This window comes from Meleagris gallopavo, chromosome 14 (assembly GCF_905368555.1).
Source record: "Meleagris gallopavo chromosome 14, MGAL_WU_HG_1.1, whole genome shotgun sequence".
Lineage (NCBI taxonomy): Eukaryota > Metazoa > Chordata > Aves > Galliformes > Phasianidae > Meleagris > Meleagris gallopavo.
The window spans coordinates 2,974,579-2,993,077 of NC_139417.1; the positions used below are offsets into that span (position 1 = coordinate 2,974,579).

At 49.6% G+C, this 18,499-nt stretch overlaps 1 protein-coding gene across 1 annotated transcript; it reads left to right on the top strand.

Annotated features, from left to right (window-relative positions):
* The first annotated feature begins 410 nt into the window (after positions 1–410).
* RBM5 (RNA binding motif protein 5) lies at positions 411–15,580 on the top strand. Its single transcript, XM_085235796.1, has 24 exons — positions 411–578; positions 657–1,116; positions 1,199–1,354; positions 3,224–3,293; positions 3,771–3,844; positions 6,181–6,264; positions 7,211–7,271; positions 7,397–7,462; positions 7,892–8,052; positions 8,944–9,041; positions 9,486–9,573; positions 9,732–9,809; positions 9,898–9,970; positions 10,490–10,575; positions 10,918–10,996; positions 11,252–11,343; positions 11,815–11,979; positions 12,443–12,589; positions 12,664–12,735; positions 13,216–13,395; positions 13,608–13,682; positions 14,268–14,365; positions 14,444–14,573; positions 15,003–15,580. The coding sequence occupies exons 1-24, from the start codon at positions 562–564 to the stop codon at positions 15,126–15,128; spliced, it is 2,736 nt and encodes a 911-aa protein (XP_085091922.1). The 5' UTR covers positions 411–561; the 3' UTR covers positions 15,129–15,580.
* The last annotated feature ends 2,919 nt before the right edge of the window (positions 15,581–18,499 follow it).

Consider the following 18,499-nt stretch of genomic DNA (forward strand, 5'->3'; position numbering starts at 1 on the left):
TGCTGAGTAGATGGGGGGACAGTGCTGCTGGGTGAGTGCTGAGCTCTGGGCCTCGCAGAGCTGAGCGGCAGGCAGTAAACAGCTCATGTTCTCCTCCCAGCACTGTTCCAGACAGCTCACTCACAACTGCGGGCTGTTCCGCGCTGCCTCACGGCACAGCTCTGCGGCTCAGCGGGGGACGGGCTGAGCTGCGGGCATGAGCTGCCATCAGCCCATCTGCGCACAGTGCCAGGGCGGCGGGGGCACAAACCCACCCGTGGAACGGGTGCTGCCACAAGCTGCAGGGGTGCTTTTTTTATATTTCAGCAACCGCGCGGAACGGGAGCGGCCCACGCGGGGCCGAACTACAACTTCCAGCGTGCCCCGCGGAGGGCGGCCACCGCTGCGCATGCGCAACAGCTGGAAGCTTCCAGGCGGCGCGCGCGGTGCCTGCTGGGTAGAAGACGGCCAGTCAGCTCGGCGCCATTTTGTGGCGAGGGAGCGGGGGCTGCGGGCGTGTGTTCGGCGCCGCGTAGTGGCGGTCAGCGCCGTGCCGGAGGCTTGCGGATCGTGGGCAGCGCCATGGGCTCGGACAAGCGGTGAGTGGCGGTGGGGGAGGCGGGGGCCCGGGGAGGTCGGAGGGAGCGCGCTCTGAGCTCGGCCCGCCGTTCCCGCAGCGTGAGCAGGACGGAGCGCAGCGGCCGTTACGGCTCCATCGTGGAGAGGGAGGATCGCGACGAGCGGGAGTCGCGAAGCCGCCGCAGGGACGACTACAAGCGGTCCAGCGAGGAGCGCCGCGGGGACCGCTACGACGACTATCGCGACTACGACAGCCGAGACTACGACAGCCGAGACTACGACAGCCGCGATAGCCGAGACTGCCGCGACTACGACAGCCGCGACTACGACAGCCGCGATAGCCGGGACTGCAGAGATTACGATAGTCGCGACGGCCGCGACTGCAGGGACTACGACAGCCGCGACTGCCGAGACTACGACAGCCGGGACAGCCGCGATTACGATTGCCGGGACTACGACAGCCGGGATTGCCGGGACTACGACAGCCGCGACAGCAGGGACTACGACAGCCGGGACTACGACAGAGACTACGACAGCCGCGACTACGACAGCCCCGAGGTGAGCGCTGCGGGGCCCGCGGGGTGCGGCTGGAGCCCGGGCTGGGGGTGGCAGCGGGGCGCTGACGTGTGTTGGCTTCCAGAGGGAGCGGGAGCGCAGGAACAGCGATAAATCCGAGGATGGGTACCACTCCGATGGCGACTACGGAGAGCACGACTACAGGAACGACATCAACGACGAGAAGGAAAGCAAGACCATCATGTTGCGTGGCCTGCCCATCACGGTTACCGAGAACGATGTGAGTAGGCAGGAGGGGCTTTGCTCGGCGCACAGAGCTGCTGCCATTTTGTTGAGCGCTGCATCATGGTGGCCCCCCTTCTAAACGTGTTGGGAGTGCTTCCATTTTGAATCCTAAAAGGTTTCCGTTTGCCGCTGTTGAGTAACAGAGGTCATCTCAATGTTAAGCTGTTTGTTTTAAATAGAGCTGTATGTGAATAGTGTGCTTCCCCTAAGATTTTTGTGAGTTTTAAAACTTCGTGTAGTTTTTTGCTCTTCTCTTTTAGCACGAGGATATAGATGTGCATCCTATTTATTTGTTGTTGCTCTCTAGGAATTGTTAAGGGAGGGAGATAAGGAGTACAAAAGTGATTTAATTACTTTCTGGACTTTTGTGGAAGCCAGAAGTGAGGGCTGGTGGGGTAGCCCAGATGCTGAGCTCCTGGGCTGAGAGCAGCCCTGCGAAACGCGGCTGTGTGGGTACAGCTGTGGCAGCCATAAAATGGCTGCTCTGGAGCAGAAGGAAGGAGTGAGCGTGGTGCGCCATCATCTGACTGTGCTGGAAAGACCTCGCACCCCCCTTGGAGGGATCTTTTTGCCCTCTCACCGGGCTCTTTCAGTGAGCAGGACCACAAGCCTACAGCTCCTGTGTGAGGTGGGATAAGAAACAGCTGTAAAAGCCAAGATGTATCAGTTTGTTTTCAGGCACACTCCACATCTGATTCTGAGATCTTTGTATGCCAGTTGCTAACACAGGGAATCCTTTTGCACCACTTCTGTAATAGATCTCTGCTTTTTTTTTTTTTTTTCATTGAGTACTTTCTGAATACTGGCAATGCTTTTCAGTTCGCCACGTGTAATCGTTTTATAAGCGCTGGGCAAAGCATCCAAACGATGGAATTCAGTCTGAAGTTACCTGAAACATACTTAGCAATTTTTGTTTCTGACTTTTTAACATTGCAGCTTTATGGTTCCGCAAATAACTGCAGTATAATCCGTGGGAAAGCTGAATGTAATTTTAGCTATGAACTCATCAGCAGAGTTTAGGTTACGATTTTTGGAATGATCGTTTGCTTTCTGCTGAAGTCAGCTTTCCTTTTGTGCTTCTGATATCAACTGTACATATTTTAACAGCTTTTTCCTCTTTTCTCATGAAAAGATATTGGCACTGAGGGTGGTAGGTCAGTTCCAGCCAGCACATGAGCAGGCAGCTTTAAATAACCTTTGAGTCCTGCCTGCTGTTGTATGTAGTGTAGCATGAGTTCCCTGTAAGAGCTGCTGGGCTCCTTTTGTTCTTAGGAGATAGTTCTACATGTTTGTTTTTCCTTTATACTCCTTGGCAATAGTTTATCTAGTTTGTCACACCCAACTTAAGCAGCTTGGTTTTGTCTGAAGAGCTGATGTCCCTGTAGCATGACCTTTGACAGTATTCTTAACAAATCTCACTTATTTTCTGAAAAGCAAAAGGGAAACTGTGTTAGGAGTGCAACTATGGCTGGGGCTTAAGGAGATGCGTATCACTGAGCCTCCCAGTAGTCTTACTGTTCTGTGCTAGGAGTTGGATGTTTTCAGGCATGCAGGGTTGAGGATGCTAGCAGCATTTTTTGTTAAAACATTGGAGCAAGCACGGAGTTTGCCAAATTCTGTACAGATGGCCTTGGAATTCAAGGCCATAGCAGTTCAGATTCTGGATGATTCTGTGGGCTAAGTGAGGACGACAGAGGGCTGTGTGGGTTCTGTGGTGTGCGTCAGGCTTCTTTTTCTGAGATAATATTCAGACTCTTCTGCTCTGTGTACCCGTTGTGCATACAGTAGGCTGGATTGCTTCTTTGTCTGGCTGAGATGTGTGCCAATATTTGAAAACTTAACTGTCTGATAAAATCTCACGCAGATCCGGGAGCTTATTGAGTCCTTTGAAGGTCCTCAGCCTGCAGACGTGAGGCTGATGAAGAGAAAGACAGGTGAGAGCTCTTATCCAGTTTTTGATATGGCCTTCCTCTTCCCCAGCCCAAAAGAGTATCCAGAATTATCCCCAAACTGCAAGCACGTGCAATCAATAAAAAAAAAAAAAGTTTGCCATGGCTAAGGAATGTGGCTTTTTGGAAGACTTGTAGATAGCTCGTCCTGTTAAAAAGAAGTCTGTCTCCAGGGGTTTTAGTTAACAAGTATTGGTAAGTAATACTAGTATAAACCCATTTAATAGTATGTAGTCTGTTGCATGGTTACCTGTAAACGTGGATTCAAATGGAGTGAAATGTAGCCAGTTAAGGCAGCTTGGTTCCTTGCCATGGCAAAATAACGAGCAGATCCCAGCAGTTGACGTCGCATTTGTAAAGCTGCTTTGTCATGAAGTAATGAAGCAGTTGGAGAGAGATTCACCTGTTTTAAAGGAACTGACTAACACAAGTATCCCGTCTATATCTGAATGCTGTCTCTAGGTGTAAGCCGTGGTTTCGCCTTCGTGGAGTTTTATCACTTTCAAGATGCTACCAGCTGGATGGAAGCCAATCAGGTTGCTTCACTCACCAAGTCTAGATATTCCTGAAAATGGAAAAAGTCTGTACAGTTTAAAAAAAAAAAAAAAAAAAAAAAAAGGAAAAAATAAAGGTGGAAGGAGTGGTTTGTTCCATAACAGTGATTTAAATGAATAAAAGCTTTGTATATATTAAAATTTTTAAGAGTGGTAGAAAATAGCAGGTAACATTAGGAAAGAAAATTGGCTGTTTTGAGCACTCATAAAATGTGCCGTTGTCTTATTACACGGTGTCAGTTTATTTGGTCTGGAAAGAATAGCATACAGTCCATAAAAGACTCTTATTTTACTTCCACCTGCTATTTCTTCTGTTGCCAGAGAAGGCATCAGATACTGCGATATTTTCATTACATTGGTATTAATCCTGAGTAAAGTTTAGAAAAAGATGTGCCAGGTCATTAGAAAGACGTGTTCCCTGAGTCAAGGGAAGACACCTGGCTCCTCTGGATGGAGAAATGTGTTTATTCCAAATAAATCTAATGGGAACTGAGGGCTCTTCAAAGTTGGGCCGTGTTTTGGCTTTTCTGGACTACGACTTGATAAGGAGCCAAAATGCAAAAAGTGCTCTGGTTTCTTTCCCAGTGCTGCTTTCTTCTCGCACTGTAAGCACGCTCTGGATTTGCTAATTTTTGAATCTCCATAGTCTGTTTTAACAACAGATGTTAAATACGCCCTTGAAGCAAGCAAAGTGTATTGAGCCACTTGTTCTTTTTACAGTTAATACATGCTGTGAAGGTCTGTGGGCAGCATGAGGAACATATTCTGCTGCGTCGGTTTACGTGTCCAGGCACTGCAGCAGCCCTGTAAGCAGCTCCAGCAGATGGAGGTAGCTGTGTGCTTTGTGCTGGAATAGACCTCCACGTGGCTCGTGCTGGGAGTCCTTTCCCATGGCACAGCTTGGGTTCTGTTTCATGGTGCCCTGCTCTGTAGGGTGGACAGGTGCAGCAGAAGGACTCGTGTCAGGAAATTAATGCCGAGTGCGATTTTAGAAATGAGATAGTTTTAATATATACAAAGCTGTATTGATGCATAATTTATTGAAACAAATACTCAAATTCACTCCAGTAACCCAGCCACCCTAGTAGTAGGGAAAACATAGAGTCTCCCCAGCAGCCCGGTCGCTGACTGTTAGATGAAAGAATGATGTATTGCAACTGTGCCAGCAGCTTTGTTTCTATGTGTGCATATCCAGTGAGCGCTGGGCCCTCCAACCCTCCCTCCTGCCGGTAGGAGAAATGGCTTTGCCCTATTTAGTTGCACAGAATGTGAGAGCCTTATTCATGCTACATGCTAGATGTATCTGTCAGACCCTGTTACAGAGAAGCCACTGGTCCTGGTGCTCCCGTGGTACCTCTGCAATAAGCCAACCTGTCGTAAAACTGGTTCTTGTATTAAAATGTCTCGGGGTTGGCCTCTAGTGCACGTTTCCTCAGACTTACTTCCTTCTGCCTGTTTGACTGAAGTACTTTGTCCGTATATTGAAAGGGCGTTCTGCGTGCCCGCACTTGGCAAAGCACGAGGCTGAGAGTTGGGGCTTCTAAAATCTAAATTCCTAATTCCTGTAAAGTCAGAGTGAGCGGACATGCTGAAAGCATTATGAACTTTTCCTACCCCAGGAGAAGCTTCGCTCTAGTTAGCCATTTTGGAGAGCTCTTTGCCCGAATGAAGAACACAAAGCTCTTGCGCAGGCTTCCAATTGAACTGATGCTTTAGTCAAAGGAAAGCACTCTGAGTTACGTTTTGGTCGATGGCACTTGTAATCCAGCCTCCAAGAAGTCTAAACAGGGTCCCTTTGGAAGGAATTACTGTATTTACAAAGGGACGCTTCTGAAGAAAGTGCTTGGAAAAGTTATCCAAATGTGGTTGTTTAAAGCTCTGGGGAATTTGGAGTAGGGGAAGAAGTGAAGCAGTCACCTAAGGACATGTTTAAAAAGTCGCTCAATGCTATACCAGAAGTGAATAGAAACGGGGCAAGGAGACTCCTAAAAATGTGTTAATCCTGAACGCAGCAAGTTAGGACTTTGTCTCCTTCGAGACACTTCCTGGTTCCATGGCAGCGTTTAGTGGTTGGCAACTTTTTCAACACTCCCTGATTCCGTTTATCTTTGCTCCACATCCCATTCTCTTACTGCCCTCGTCCTCCTCTCTGCAGGATTGGATGGGCAGGGTGTAGGTGGCGGTGGTTGTCCTCCACATCCTCCCCATATGTTGTCCATTTAATTCAGGAGCACTGATTCCTCCGAAGGGTGCTCTGCCATGGGAAAATGAACATGTGTGCCTCGATTCAGGGATAATTGAAACCACTTCTTTTGCAGAAAAAGCTGGTGATTCAGGGGAAGCAGATCGCGATGCACTACAGCAACCCCCGGCCTAAATTTGAGGACTGGCTTTGCAACAAGGTACAGCGTGTCTTTTTATCTATTCCTCATCAGTTCTTTTCACCAGCTGCGTGACCAGGACAAAGCAGTGCGTAGTTTGGGCCTCGTGGTCGTTACAACGATGGAGGAGTGCTAAGACACAGGAGTGCAAGGATTCTGGAAATCCAGTGGCAGAGGCACCTGGAGTGATGGAATTGTCCACGGAGAACATCAGCAGCTAGAAGATACGGGCTGGGACTCAGTGGTGTACTTGCCAGCTGAGACAAAATTCGTTAGTGGAGCTGTGTGTTGCTCCCACTAATGTATGCCTGACCCAGAGCACATCTCCCAGGAGTTGCTGTTCACAGCAGCTGATAGAATAGCCGTCACCCTGAGGGGATTTCTTTGTGATTCTGTCATCTCTTTTTAGAAAATCAATAATACTTTCAGCCTTAGGCTGAGCTGCAGCTTTTGCTGATGGATGCAATAGTTGTGCACATATTGTAGAACGGACTGGAAGGGCACTCTCATTTTTGCTTATACAGAAGTCAGTTAGTGAACTGTACCAGAACACAACGTCAGTAGGTGAATTCTGTATCCTTCAGGTGACAGCTGATGTTGTGTGCAACTGCTGAACGCTTGTTTGGCCCTCTTTAAGTGGAGATGATGTAGCAAGATCAAAACCAGGCTGCTTCGTTCTGCTTTAATCATGTAAAGATAACTTGTTTTCAAGCCTTGCTAAAGGACACAGTTAATGTAGTTGTGTAATTCAGGATAGTTTACTGACTTGAACAAAGGTAACTGGGATGTTGTGAAAAGCAGCTGCAGTACAGGCGAGGACCAGTTTTGCTGTTGTTGATTATTCTGGTAGGTTCAGCTTTGTTGTCGTACTTAGCTTGATTGTCTTGTTTTCAGCAAAGTACAGCAAATGCCACCATTGTGATGAATCAACTAAATCTTTACTAGATCTACTTTTTCTCCCACACAGTGCTGTCTTTACAACTTCAGAAGGAGACTGAAATGCTTCCGCTGTGGAGCGGACAAATTTGGTAAGTTACTTTAGCTCTTTGGGCATCTTTGAATTTGGATGAGTGTAGGTTGTAGCCTACACTGTGACATTCTGGCTTTGAGTGACAGAGCAACATTGTGATTCAAGTTTTTCCTTCCTATGAAGATTCAGAACAGGAGGTACCACCTGGAACAGCAGAAGCCGTTCAGTCTGTGGATTATTACTGTGATAGTAAGTAAAAAGCAGAATTTTGAGTTTACTCCATAAAGTGACTTGTGAACTTGTACAGAAAAGTCCTTCTTGTACCTCAGAGTGCCCGCTGGAACCCACGTTGAGCTCTCTCAGGGCACAGCACTTACCATGATCAGGTTGTTCCCAACTTGTAGACTGGTACATGCGAATGTTGGCAAGGGCTTCTGCTCAGGAAGTGCTTTGCTTTCATTAGAACAGTATTGACAGCACTCTCATCTTCCCAGCAGAGCAAGTGCTTCCTGCCAACTCCCCAAATACTGACTCTTGAAACAGAAACATGCTCTTGTCCAAAACTGCTGCTGTTCTGGGTTTGGTGGTGGTGGTGGTGGTGGTGTTTTTTTTAAGGCTTCTCAGAGTACTTCAAGTTCTTATGTACATAGCTAATGTCATACTTTCTTTTTTCCTCAGCCATCATTCTCCGAAACATTGCTCCTCACACAGTAGTGGAATCCATCATGACTGCCTTGTCTCCGTATGCCTCTCTGGCAGTCAATAATATTCGTCTTATCAAAGACAAGCAGACTCAGCAAAATAGAGGCTTTGCATTTGTGCAGCTGTCTTCTGCCATGGTGAGGGCCTTATTGGTTTTGTGCTGAGGTCTGCTCCAGTTCCCTGGGGGTTCACAGATGATTGAACAAATACTAAATGTGTCAGAGCCTTTCATCGTTAGCTGCAGCTTGGAAGGAAAGTGGGGGGATGCTGTGAACACAGGGGAAAAGTGTTCATGGCAAAGTGCAGTTCCGAGTTGAAAGCTTGCTTCGTGCTTGGGTCACAAATAATGGTCTGGGGTCATTTGGATCACAGTAAAAGGCTGGAGTGTACAGTGTGAGGAAATGCATAGAATTGGGCTCCTTTCATCTTGAGAAGGTGGAGGAGAGGGAATCTTGCTGCTCTGAGCATCATCCAGAGCAAGGCTGTAGGGATGGCAGAGACGGTCTCAAAGGGTGCTTGGTGAGGTCAGCAGGCATACTGAAACGTGGGAAATGGCAGTAAGGTACAAGGAGAACGTCTTCCCTTTTGTGAGGAGTTGAATACTGGAAGAAGGCTCCCAGAGGGGTGCTGGAACCTCTGTTGTTGGAGATGTTCAAATTGACAATCAGTGTGGTTTGTTTGGACTTGCTTTAAGCAGAGTTCAACAGTTCAGTGTTGGATGAAAACGGGTGGCTGATGTCAGCCTCTGCTGGGCTGCCTTTTGGAGTAATGTGGGGCAAAACTGGCTTTTTTTATAAAGACAAGTTGAAATGTTTAATCATCAGTGACCCAGCATTTCTGGGAAACACACAGTCTGTCAGCAGGCTGTAATCCCATTGTACTCAGCGTGTATGGCGTGAGGGGATACAGAGGCGTTGCCAGAGCTTTAAATGTTTTTAGCTAGTGTATGTGAAAAGTTGGAGCTCTGACAGCTTCTGTGTCCTCTTCAGTAACCTGCTTTTCATAATAATGAGTGTTTCTTGTTGTAGGATGCTTCTCAACTGCTGCAGATTTTACAAAGTCTTCAGCCACCATTAAAAATTGATGGCAAAACAATTGGTGTTGACTTTGCAAAGAGTGCCAGAAAGTGAGTTGCAGTAGCAGTTCGTTTCCCCTCTTATCCCTTCATAAATAAAAAGATTCGTGGTCGTCACTGGAGCTTTTAAGATGACCATCACTCCAGTTTTGCTTCCTTTAAGTGTCTTTTGTTACGTGGCTCCTTTTTCCTTATTGTGTGTGAGGAGAGAGACAGCACTTGTTTCTTATCGTCTGCATCGCCGGTCCTCCGTAGCTGCCATTGTAACTTCTTTCATGCACAGCACAGTTGTTTCACTGGAGGCCTACAGGCTGGCTATTGGCTGTACAACACTGAGCCTCGCTCCTCCACCCGCCGAGCTGTTCTTTGGCTCATTCATGACAATGTTTAAGACCTGCCAAGAAATCCATGCATGCTGGCAGACTCTACCTCCTTGTATAGCGATCGCTTCAGAAAAAAGCAGTGCTTACTCAGGTGTGATTTCTGTGGTTTCAGAGATTTGCTTCTGCCAGATGGGAACAGGGTCAGCGCCTTCTCTGTGGCAAGTACAGCCATTGCTGCAGCACAGTGGTCATCCACTCAGGTACGGTTTGGAAACTTGTTCCCAGTCCTGTTATCCATATAAATCTAGAGATCTGGTTTTGATCGTTAGGCTGGAGCCTCGTCAGCATTGAAGTTGTTAAATGCAGTGATTTTCACCCATCTGATTAAAAAAAAAAAAATAACCTGCTTCAATTTCAGCCTCAAACCGGAGAAGGCAGCACCCTTGACTACAGCTACCTCCAGTCAGGACAGGATGGCTACACGCAGTACACTCAGGTTGGTGGCGCCGGCTCTTCTGTAGCCTGCAAGCTGTTACAGTGTGGGTATCTGCTCATCCTGTGTTTTCATTCATTTTCCTTTGCAGTACTCCCAGGATTATCAGCAGTACTACCAAAACCAAGGAGGTGTGTTGGACTCAGATGCAGCTACCATATCAGGTGGTGTTTCCAACGTGTGGGAGATGCTGTTGTTTGTGATGATAAGCAACAGTGATGTTTTGCTTTAGCTTTTAAGTTAATTTCCTCAGTAAAGGGGGACAGATTTTGCTGCCATAATATGTGAATGGATGTGTGTTCCTAGAGAAGCATTGTGAGTTTGTTCACGTGGGACCTGTGGTCTGTGAGATGAGTGAAGCTGCCGACTCAGAATATTGACATAAAGCCTTGAACTCATGAGAACTGCATGAGCAGCTCTAGAGAAATCCTCAGTGCTGGCAGCTGTCAGAGGCCAGGAATCACTGGCTTTGCGAGCAAAATATTTCCTCCTGAAAAGGAAACTATTCCTTGTCTGGAAAGAAAATACCCACTGTTTTTGTCTCCTTTTGAATGTTTATTGCCTTGTTTGGCTGCTGTTGCTGGAATTAGGATCTGAAACTGTAAACAGAGTAATTTTAGCCCTAGGATGAAGTGCTGTTGTACAAATGATTTGGCTTATCCATTACTGCTCTGTGTTGGCAGGAGCCCCAGTCACCACCACCACGGCTGCGGTTGTGTCCCAGAGCCCTCAGCTCTATAACCAACAGACAAACTCGCCTGACTCCCCGGTAATTGTGGCACTCCTTGCTCTTGGTGCCAGGGCTTCATTTGGTGGGATATCTGGCTTAACTGTGGCCTCTGCACACTCTTTAAAGTGAGCGTGGTACAGCAGAGCTGTGAGATGTCACAAGTGAAGTTAGATGCAGCACTTGTGTTTATAGAAGAGTCACCTTCTATTTCTTTTTTCTGATAGTTCTGTTCTTTGTTAAAGATGAGTACTAAGTGTACTGGCAAAGAGGAGCTAGCTCTTGTATGCTTAGTGTGGGCTGCATATGCTTTGGCTCACTGTCCTTGTTTTTTTGCACCTCAGTGACAGATCTTTCTCATCAAGATTTCTTGTTTTCTTCTAGACACAAGCAGCACCAGCTACCACCAGCACTCAGGCACAAACAGCTGCCCCAACTGGTGTAGTGCCTGGAACCAAGTATGGTAAGCAGAGAGGGTTGTGCTGGGACGGGTGTCTGTTCCTCTAGCAAGCGAGAAACTTTGCTTTAGCTAAGTGTTCCACCTCTAAAAGTTGGTGCTGCAGCTGCCCCTGGCAGCGTGTTCTGGTCAGATGGTACGAGTGCTTTGTAGGCACGTCTGCTCTCAAAGATTTCAGAACTGTAGTTGAACTATACAAAGGAACCAATGTGAATTTGTCTGGAATGATCTTGTCCTATACTTGGACTTTGTTTTTTCCAGCTGTCCCTGATACATCCACCTACCAGTATGATGAATCTTCAGGATATTATTATGATCCTGTAACAGGGCTCTACTACGATCCTAACTCACAGGTAAATGTAGGTTCTTAGCACCCATCTTTGTGTTAATGCTAGTTCAGTTCTGTGTCTGTTTCCTTATGAGTGAAACTTCTGAGAGGAAGACAATACCCATTGCAGCAGGGGCTGCTATTTTACTTCTCTCTGGTTATGGCCCTTAGTTCTTCCTTCAGTTTGGCCTGCACAGGGTTACACATACACATTGTTACAGATGCTGCCAGTGAGTTGTTTTGTTGCGGAGCAGCCAGCAAAGAGCATGCTATGCTCCCTTGGGAGAGGCATAAAGATTTCCATAGTGCTGTTTGGGGACACAGCCTTCAGCCACTCTGTGTCTTTTGCCTCCTTTGTGGAGGTCTGGGTTGCTCTGAGGAGCTCCTTTCCATGCAATGCTTCGGACTGAATCAGGCTGCTGCTTTTGGTTCTCTCTTCTGATGCTTAGCTTACGTGGTGCGTGTAACTATCTGATGGTTCTCTTCTCTTTGTCAGTATTACTACAATGCCTTAACTCAGCAGTATCTGTACTGGGATGGTGAAAAAGAGACCTACATGCCTGCAGCAGAGGGTATCACATACCAACAAACGGCGACCACAACCACCACAAAAGAAGTGAAGGAGAAGAAAGAGAAGCCTAAGAGTAAAACAGCTCAACAGGTAAAAACTGAAGTGGGATCATAACTGTGCTGATGTCTTCTGTGGGGTGAGATTACAGTTTGCCCTTCTGGTGACAGTCCTGGCTGCTTGGTGGAATGTGTACCTGCACGTTGCAGACATTGTGCAGGGCTGAGAAGAGGCGGGGTTGGCAGAGACTTCAGTGCAGAAATAACTACTGCATAGGAGAGATGCATACGAAATGATGCCAGGACCAGTGGGAGTACAACTGAGCTGCCAGTTAGAGGAGTGGATTGATAAGAAGGGTTCATACACTGAAACAGGCAGGCTGCACTTTCACTCTATTTTTTAACACTGTATACGGGGAAGCAGCTGCAGTATAGAAGGTAGTGAAGTGTGCCTTGTTCTGGAGTGTCTGCACAAATGGAACAGTTGAATCAGTGTCATAGGAGTCTGGTGTCTATGAAGGCAGAGGTCTGAGCAAACCACTCTGCGTCTGTTTTAGATCGCTAAAGACATGGAGCGCTGGGCGAAGAGTTTGAACAAGCAGAAAGAGAATTTCAAGAACAGTTTCCAGCCACTGAGCACGAGGGAGGAGGAACGGAAAGAGTCGGCAGCTGCAGATGCAGGCTTTGCCCTTTTTGAGAAGAAGGTGAGGCTGGTGAGAAGCGTGCTGTGGGGTGTGGTGTGGCAGAACTTGGTGCTCATGGTGCTCTTGTCTTCTAGGGCGCTCTGTCTGAGAGGCAGCAGATCTTACCGGAGGTGATGAAAAATGGGGAAGATGAAAATCCCTTGAAGGTGAGCACGAGGTGCCTGATGGGTTGCTTTATGGGTGAAAGAGGTGGGGTTCCTGTATTTCTGAAGCTTACTGTCACGTGTCAAGCACTCACAAGAGGAGAACCAGCAGACACCTGCTTTCCAGCCTGGATTTCCACAGCCCCCTCTGGAATGCTGTGGTGGTTACAGTGATCCTGTCTGAGCGCAGCAGGTTCAAAGGCTGAGAGGTGCAGGGAGAGGTTGTCATGACCTCAAGCCTCAAAGTCTCACTTGAACTTTTGGAAACCTCAGAACCTCTATTTAAGCTATTGTTTGTCTAGCTTGAATTAAGTCTAGCAGCTGTGCTGCAGCACGTGGTTCTTTTAAGCTGTTTCACCCTTTAGCATTGAGAAGGCTCTGTCTCTTCTGCACAGCGAAGCATGTGTACCAGCCTTTGTGTTGTCTTTCTGGACTCTTGTAAGGGAAGAGAGACCCATCCCTTAATGCTGCCCTTCTTTCCAGCGTGGCCTCGTGGCTGCCTACAGCGGTGACAGCGATAACGACGAGGACTTACTAGAAAGAATGGAGAATGAGGAGGAGAAGCTGACTGACTGGAAGAAGATGGCCTGCCTGCTGTGTAGAAGGCAATTCCCAAACAAAGATGCGCTGATTCGGCACCAGCAGCTATCGGACTTGCACAAGGTGTGTGTGCTGTGTTACCAGGAAGATGATTGATACCCGTAACATAGTGTGTAAAGCAAAGTGCTGTTGGGAATGCTTTTCTTCCTACTGCAAAAAAACAGTTGCAGGTGGATTGCTTCTTTCCCAGAAGTCAGCTATTTACAAAGAGCTGTTGTCCATCCTGCTTGATGTGCTCTGCATTTCATGTTAATGCGAATCTCTTCTTGTTGCAGCAAAACATGGATATCTATAGGAGATCAAAGCTTTCAGAACAGGAACTTGAAGCCTTGGAACTGCGTGAGAGAGAGGTCAGTGTTCAGATGAGCAGATAATGGATGAGTGGCTAATGGAAAAGGGCTTGCACAGATAATGCTGAGCTCTCCTTATCCTGACTTGATGCTAATGAGATAAGCCGTGTAAGCCTAGCCATTCTTGGGCCAAGGTTCAGAGCTGTCCTGTTAAACAGAGAGAAGTGTCTCCTACACCACAGCTGCTGCTTATCAGGGGAGGGTTCTAACTGCCTCACAGCAGTGGGCGATACAAGGGCTCTGGAACCAGGTATGGTGACCTTCCCGCAGCTGTCAGAAGCTGACTGCACAGGTCTTGACTGGTGTTGGGCTGTTGTACCACACTACAGGTTCTGATCAGCTCTGGGGAGTTGTTCCAGCTCTTTCTGTTGGCACTGGCCAAGCCACGTGTTGGCAGTCTGCAGCGGGCAGCTCTCTGTAATGGCAGGCATTCAGCTTGCTTACACAGCTCCCACAGAAGCCATGCATTTTTATACCGATGCGAAATATTTACACTGGACAGTAAAGCTAAATGCTTTTATGTATATACTTACATAACAACAGTAAATAAACTTGTCTTCAAACCAACACTCAATCTGGTTACAGATGAAATACAGAGACAGAGCAGCTGAGAGGCGAGAGAAGTACGGCATCCCAGAGCCCCCGGAGCCAAAGCGCAAGAAGGTCTATGATGCTGGCACAGTGTACGTACCTGGAAGCTCCTGGGTGATTACTTCAGCTTCTGACAAGCAGTGTGATTAACTGACCTTTTCTTCCTGCAGTAATTATGAGCAGCCCACCAAAGATGGCCTCGACAACAGTAATATAGGCAACAAGATGCTGCAGGCTATGGGCTGGAGGGAAGGTTCGGGATTGGGAAGAAAATGCCAGGGCATCACTGCACCCATTGAGGTAAGTACAGATGGGTGCTTCCTCTAAGTCTGGTGCTTTTTGATTCAGAAGCACTTGCTGCTGAGGCCCTGTGGAAGACACCGTGCTGTCCCCTGCCTCTTTGTCTCATCCCATGGTGAAGCTGCCCTGTAGGGTGAAGGCCCAGTGTCTCCCCCTTGGGCAGCATCTTCTGCAGGGTGCTCCAGGCTGGCGCTTCTGTGCCTGCACTCTCTCTCTGCGTTACTCTGCTGGGAACTATTCCTACCCACCCACTTGGGGCGGGATGGGTGGATTTAAACCAGCAGTTTTGGGGTTTGTGTCCAGTCTGATCTCCTGGAGTCGGTGTTTGTCTCTGTAAATGCCCTGGGTGAGCGTATGAAGCCAGCATGACAAGCATTCTGTGTGCTGCCCTGCACCCCAAAGCTGATGCCTTGTCTTTTCCCCTTTCAGGCCCAAGTGCGAATGCGAGGTGCTGGTTTGGGAGCCAAGGGCAGCTCCTACGGTGTTTCTACTGCAGATTCCTACAAAGATGCAGTGCGGAAAGCCATGTTTGCTCGCTTCACAGAGATGGAGTAAAGTCTGTAGCCTTGGTGACGTGACTGTATGCTGGTTATGGGTTAGAGCTGACCATTTCATTCCCTTGGACTTTCTCCCTCTCGGCATGTCACACTTCCACGAGCAGATTGTCCCGGCTGCCCCAACTTCATGCTGGAGAGCTCCTCGCTAGACCAAAGGGGATGCTGATCTTTGTACGGTCCTGTATATAGTGTAATGTATTCTGTGTCTGGAGCGTCTTGTCTGGATGCTGCTCCTGCCCTCCAGAGCAGGGCTGGGACGTGTTAGCTGTGGTTTCACACCGTCTCTGCTCTCCTTTTGTTGTATCGTTTGTCTTTTTTTTTTTTTTTTTTTTGAGAACTTTCCTGTACATTTTGTATGATACATCTTTGTATAGACTTTTTGAAGACTTGGATTCTAGTTGCCAGTTTGGCTCATTTCCAAATGAAATACATCCAAAAGTGTTTCTCTTACTGTTTTCTCGTTGGGTTGAATGAAGAATAAGTTGTCAATGCCGCTTGTCCTTCCTGTGATTCTGCTTCTTCCTTGGTGAGGCTTTGTCCTGCATTCTCTCCACGCAGCGCTCTGCTTGCATCTTGCCCTGAGGATGTCAGTTTCAGCGTGGCAGCAGGCAGGTGTCATTCTTTGCCTCTCCCGAGATAGAAGAGCACCAGCTCTGCTGCAGGAGTGAATAGCAGCAGTATTCCTGCAGCTTGCTCCGGGGCTGCTTTCGGCTCCTTTGCAGAGCCCAGGAGGGTGAACCCTCTATATTAGTGCAGAGTTTCTGTGCTCTGCGCAGCCCTGGCTGGGGCCTGCAGGGGGAGTGTCGGGGAGTTGCTGGAGGCTGGGTCACAGCGAGCCTGCGGCTTTCCTCTGCCAGAGCTTGTCAGTCAGCGCCAAGCGCCTTCAGCCTTCTCTGCCTGTGCTCCCGGTCCTGCACTCCTCGCCGTGCTCCTGGAGGGCTGCGCAGGGTGATAGAGGAGCAGTTCTTCTCTCCGTCACCTCTTGCAGATTAGCGGTGGGATGGGAGCTCTGCTTCAGGCGCTTCCAAATCTGACTCGGGGCGTTTGTGGCACCGCTGTCCAACGCAGAGGTACGGAAGCCACGGCCGCGGTTAGGCGCTGCGGTGCGTGTGTCCCCTGCCCCGGGGCCGCGCTGTGCCGCCAGGGGGCAGCCGTGGCCCGGCTGCTCGGCGGGAGCCGCGAGGTGCGAGCGCCCGGTGTCACCAGCTGCAGGAACCGCTGCTCTGCTGCTTCGCAGCCGATCGATCCCCAGCCCTGCGGCATCCAGGCAGGGCTGCAGAAGTTGCCTTGAATCGTCGTGGGATTCTGCTTGAATCGCGCTGCTTTTTAGTGCCTCAGTTTCCTTTTCTTGTTAAGGGCAGCTGCAGTGAGGGGCTGCGTGGCTTTGGGCAGCCCCTGCTCTGTGGGACCTACCGGGATGCTGCTTGGCATCGATGCTCAGTGCTACAGTGCTAACTTGCAGAAGGCCAGCTGGGGAAACTGAGGCACAGGGCTTTGCTCTGCCTGCAGCCAGACCCTGGCACCCACCAACCCAGAGCCCAGGAAGCGCTGGCTGGTGACACTGCAGCAAGGACCAGGTGAGTTCCCAACCCAGCGGCAAACAAACTGGACAGAGGGCTGGTGGCACTGCCAGTTCCTGGGCAGGGCTGACATGCTGGTCCCCAGTCCCACAAGGATGAGATGGGACGCAGGGCCGCCAGCTCCCGCAGCTCCAATTTAGGCAGTGAAACGCAGCTGTTTGTGAGTCAATGGGCCGTGGCCCACTGCCTTCAGGCGACCTGCTCTCTGCCTCCCTGGAGACCCAGATCCATGGGAAAGCAGCCATGAGGGCTGGGGACAGGCTGAGGGACGTGCCTGGCACGGTGCACCCCATCATGTTCAGGCCTTGGCCTGCATCGGGCTGTGCTTGCCCAGAGCTGCCTGCTCCTTGCCCAGGGCCTTTTCTGGCCATGGTTCAGTGTGAGCGATGTGAGCGCTGCAGAGCCCGGTGTGCCTGGGCTCTCCTGCCAGCCTCACAGCCCTGTGTGCTAACTGAGGTGAGGAGCACGGCCGAGTCATTTGCACACTCAGACTCACCGTGGAGTGCTTGCTAATCACTGCTGTTTGTGGCCCCCGGCACGGCTCAGCCCATCCTGGAGCTGCCCTTAGCACGCTGTAGCACAGCTGTGGCCTCCCTGGCTACCCTCTGCTCCATGTTTCTCTCTGCAGCTCCACATCTCCCAGATAGCTTCACGCATTCCTCTTATAGAATCCTCTACCCCTTACCACCCAGGCACCACCACGCTGCAGCCCCAGGTGCTACTGCTCTGCCTGTGCCTCAGTTTCCCCACCTGGGCTGGTAAGGAAGGGGTTGCGTGCGACTGTCATGGCTGGGCTTGGGAATCGCCTGCTCTGGATTTCCCCACTCAAGTGGAAAAAAATCTGCTTCTCATCGCCCTACCACGTGCAGCAATGTGCATGCAATTTCCCGCCCAGGGGGTGGGGCGGGGGGGCTCCAATGTTCTGAGTAGAAACCAAAAGCAGCTGGGTGCTGGGATCCGGCTCTTGCTCCATCCCACACCACCTCTTCCACCAGGTGCCCACACCTCAGCCCAAGCTATTGACTCCAGTGTGCCAATCCCAAGGTGCATCTCACTGCTCACCGTGTGACCGCTGGCAGTGGGCTGTGTGCCTGGGCCCCCTGCCAGGCAGAGCTGCTCCCCGGGGGGGCCTTGGCTGGGAGACAGCTCCATGTCAGAGGCGTTTTCACAGGAATTTGTCACCACCTACAAAAACGGCTTTTTTTTTTTCTTTTTCTTTTTTCTCCCCCTTTAACAGCAACCAGAGCTGAGCGAGGAACGCATGCGCAGCAGAGGAACAGCGGCCAGGCTTTGCTCCGGGTTCCTTAGAAAGACGACTGGGGATTTGCTCCCCTCCTGGTGCTGGAAGAGAAACTGCTCCCCCCATTCGGGCACTCCGAAGCAGCTTAAAGCCCCGATCCCACACACACCCTGCCTGGGCTCCCCATAGGGACGTGCCTCCAGCATCATTAGCGCTCGGGAGCCAGCACGGCGCGTTCAAACCCATTTGAAGTGCACTTGAAAAGGGTGGATTTGATGGGAGGAATGTGACGGCTTTTTGTTCTCTGCCTCTCGAGCCCCCCGGTTGAAGATGTGCGTAATGAAGAGCTGTGACTTTCACTCGGGTTATTTTGGGATGGACTACTTTTTTTTCCGAGCTGGTGGAAGACCATCAAAGCGGTGCTTTGAAAAATGTCCCAGTGTATAAATAACTCTGCTGAGAGCATAATAACGCGGGCTCCCGCGTGCGGCGCGCGCAGACGAGGCAGACGGCATCTGCCGCACCGCGCTGCATTATAAAAAGGAATTA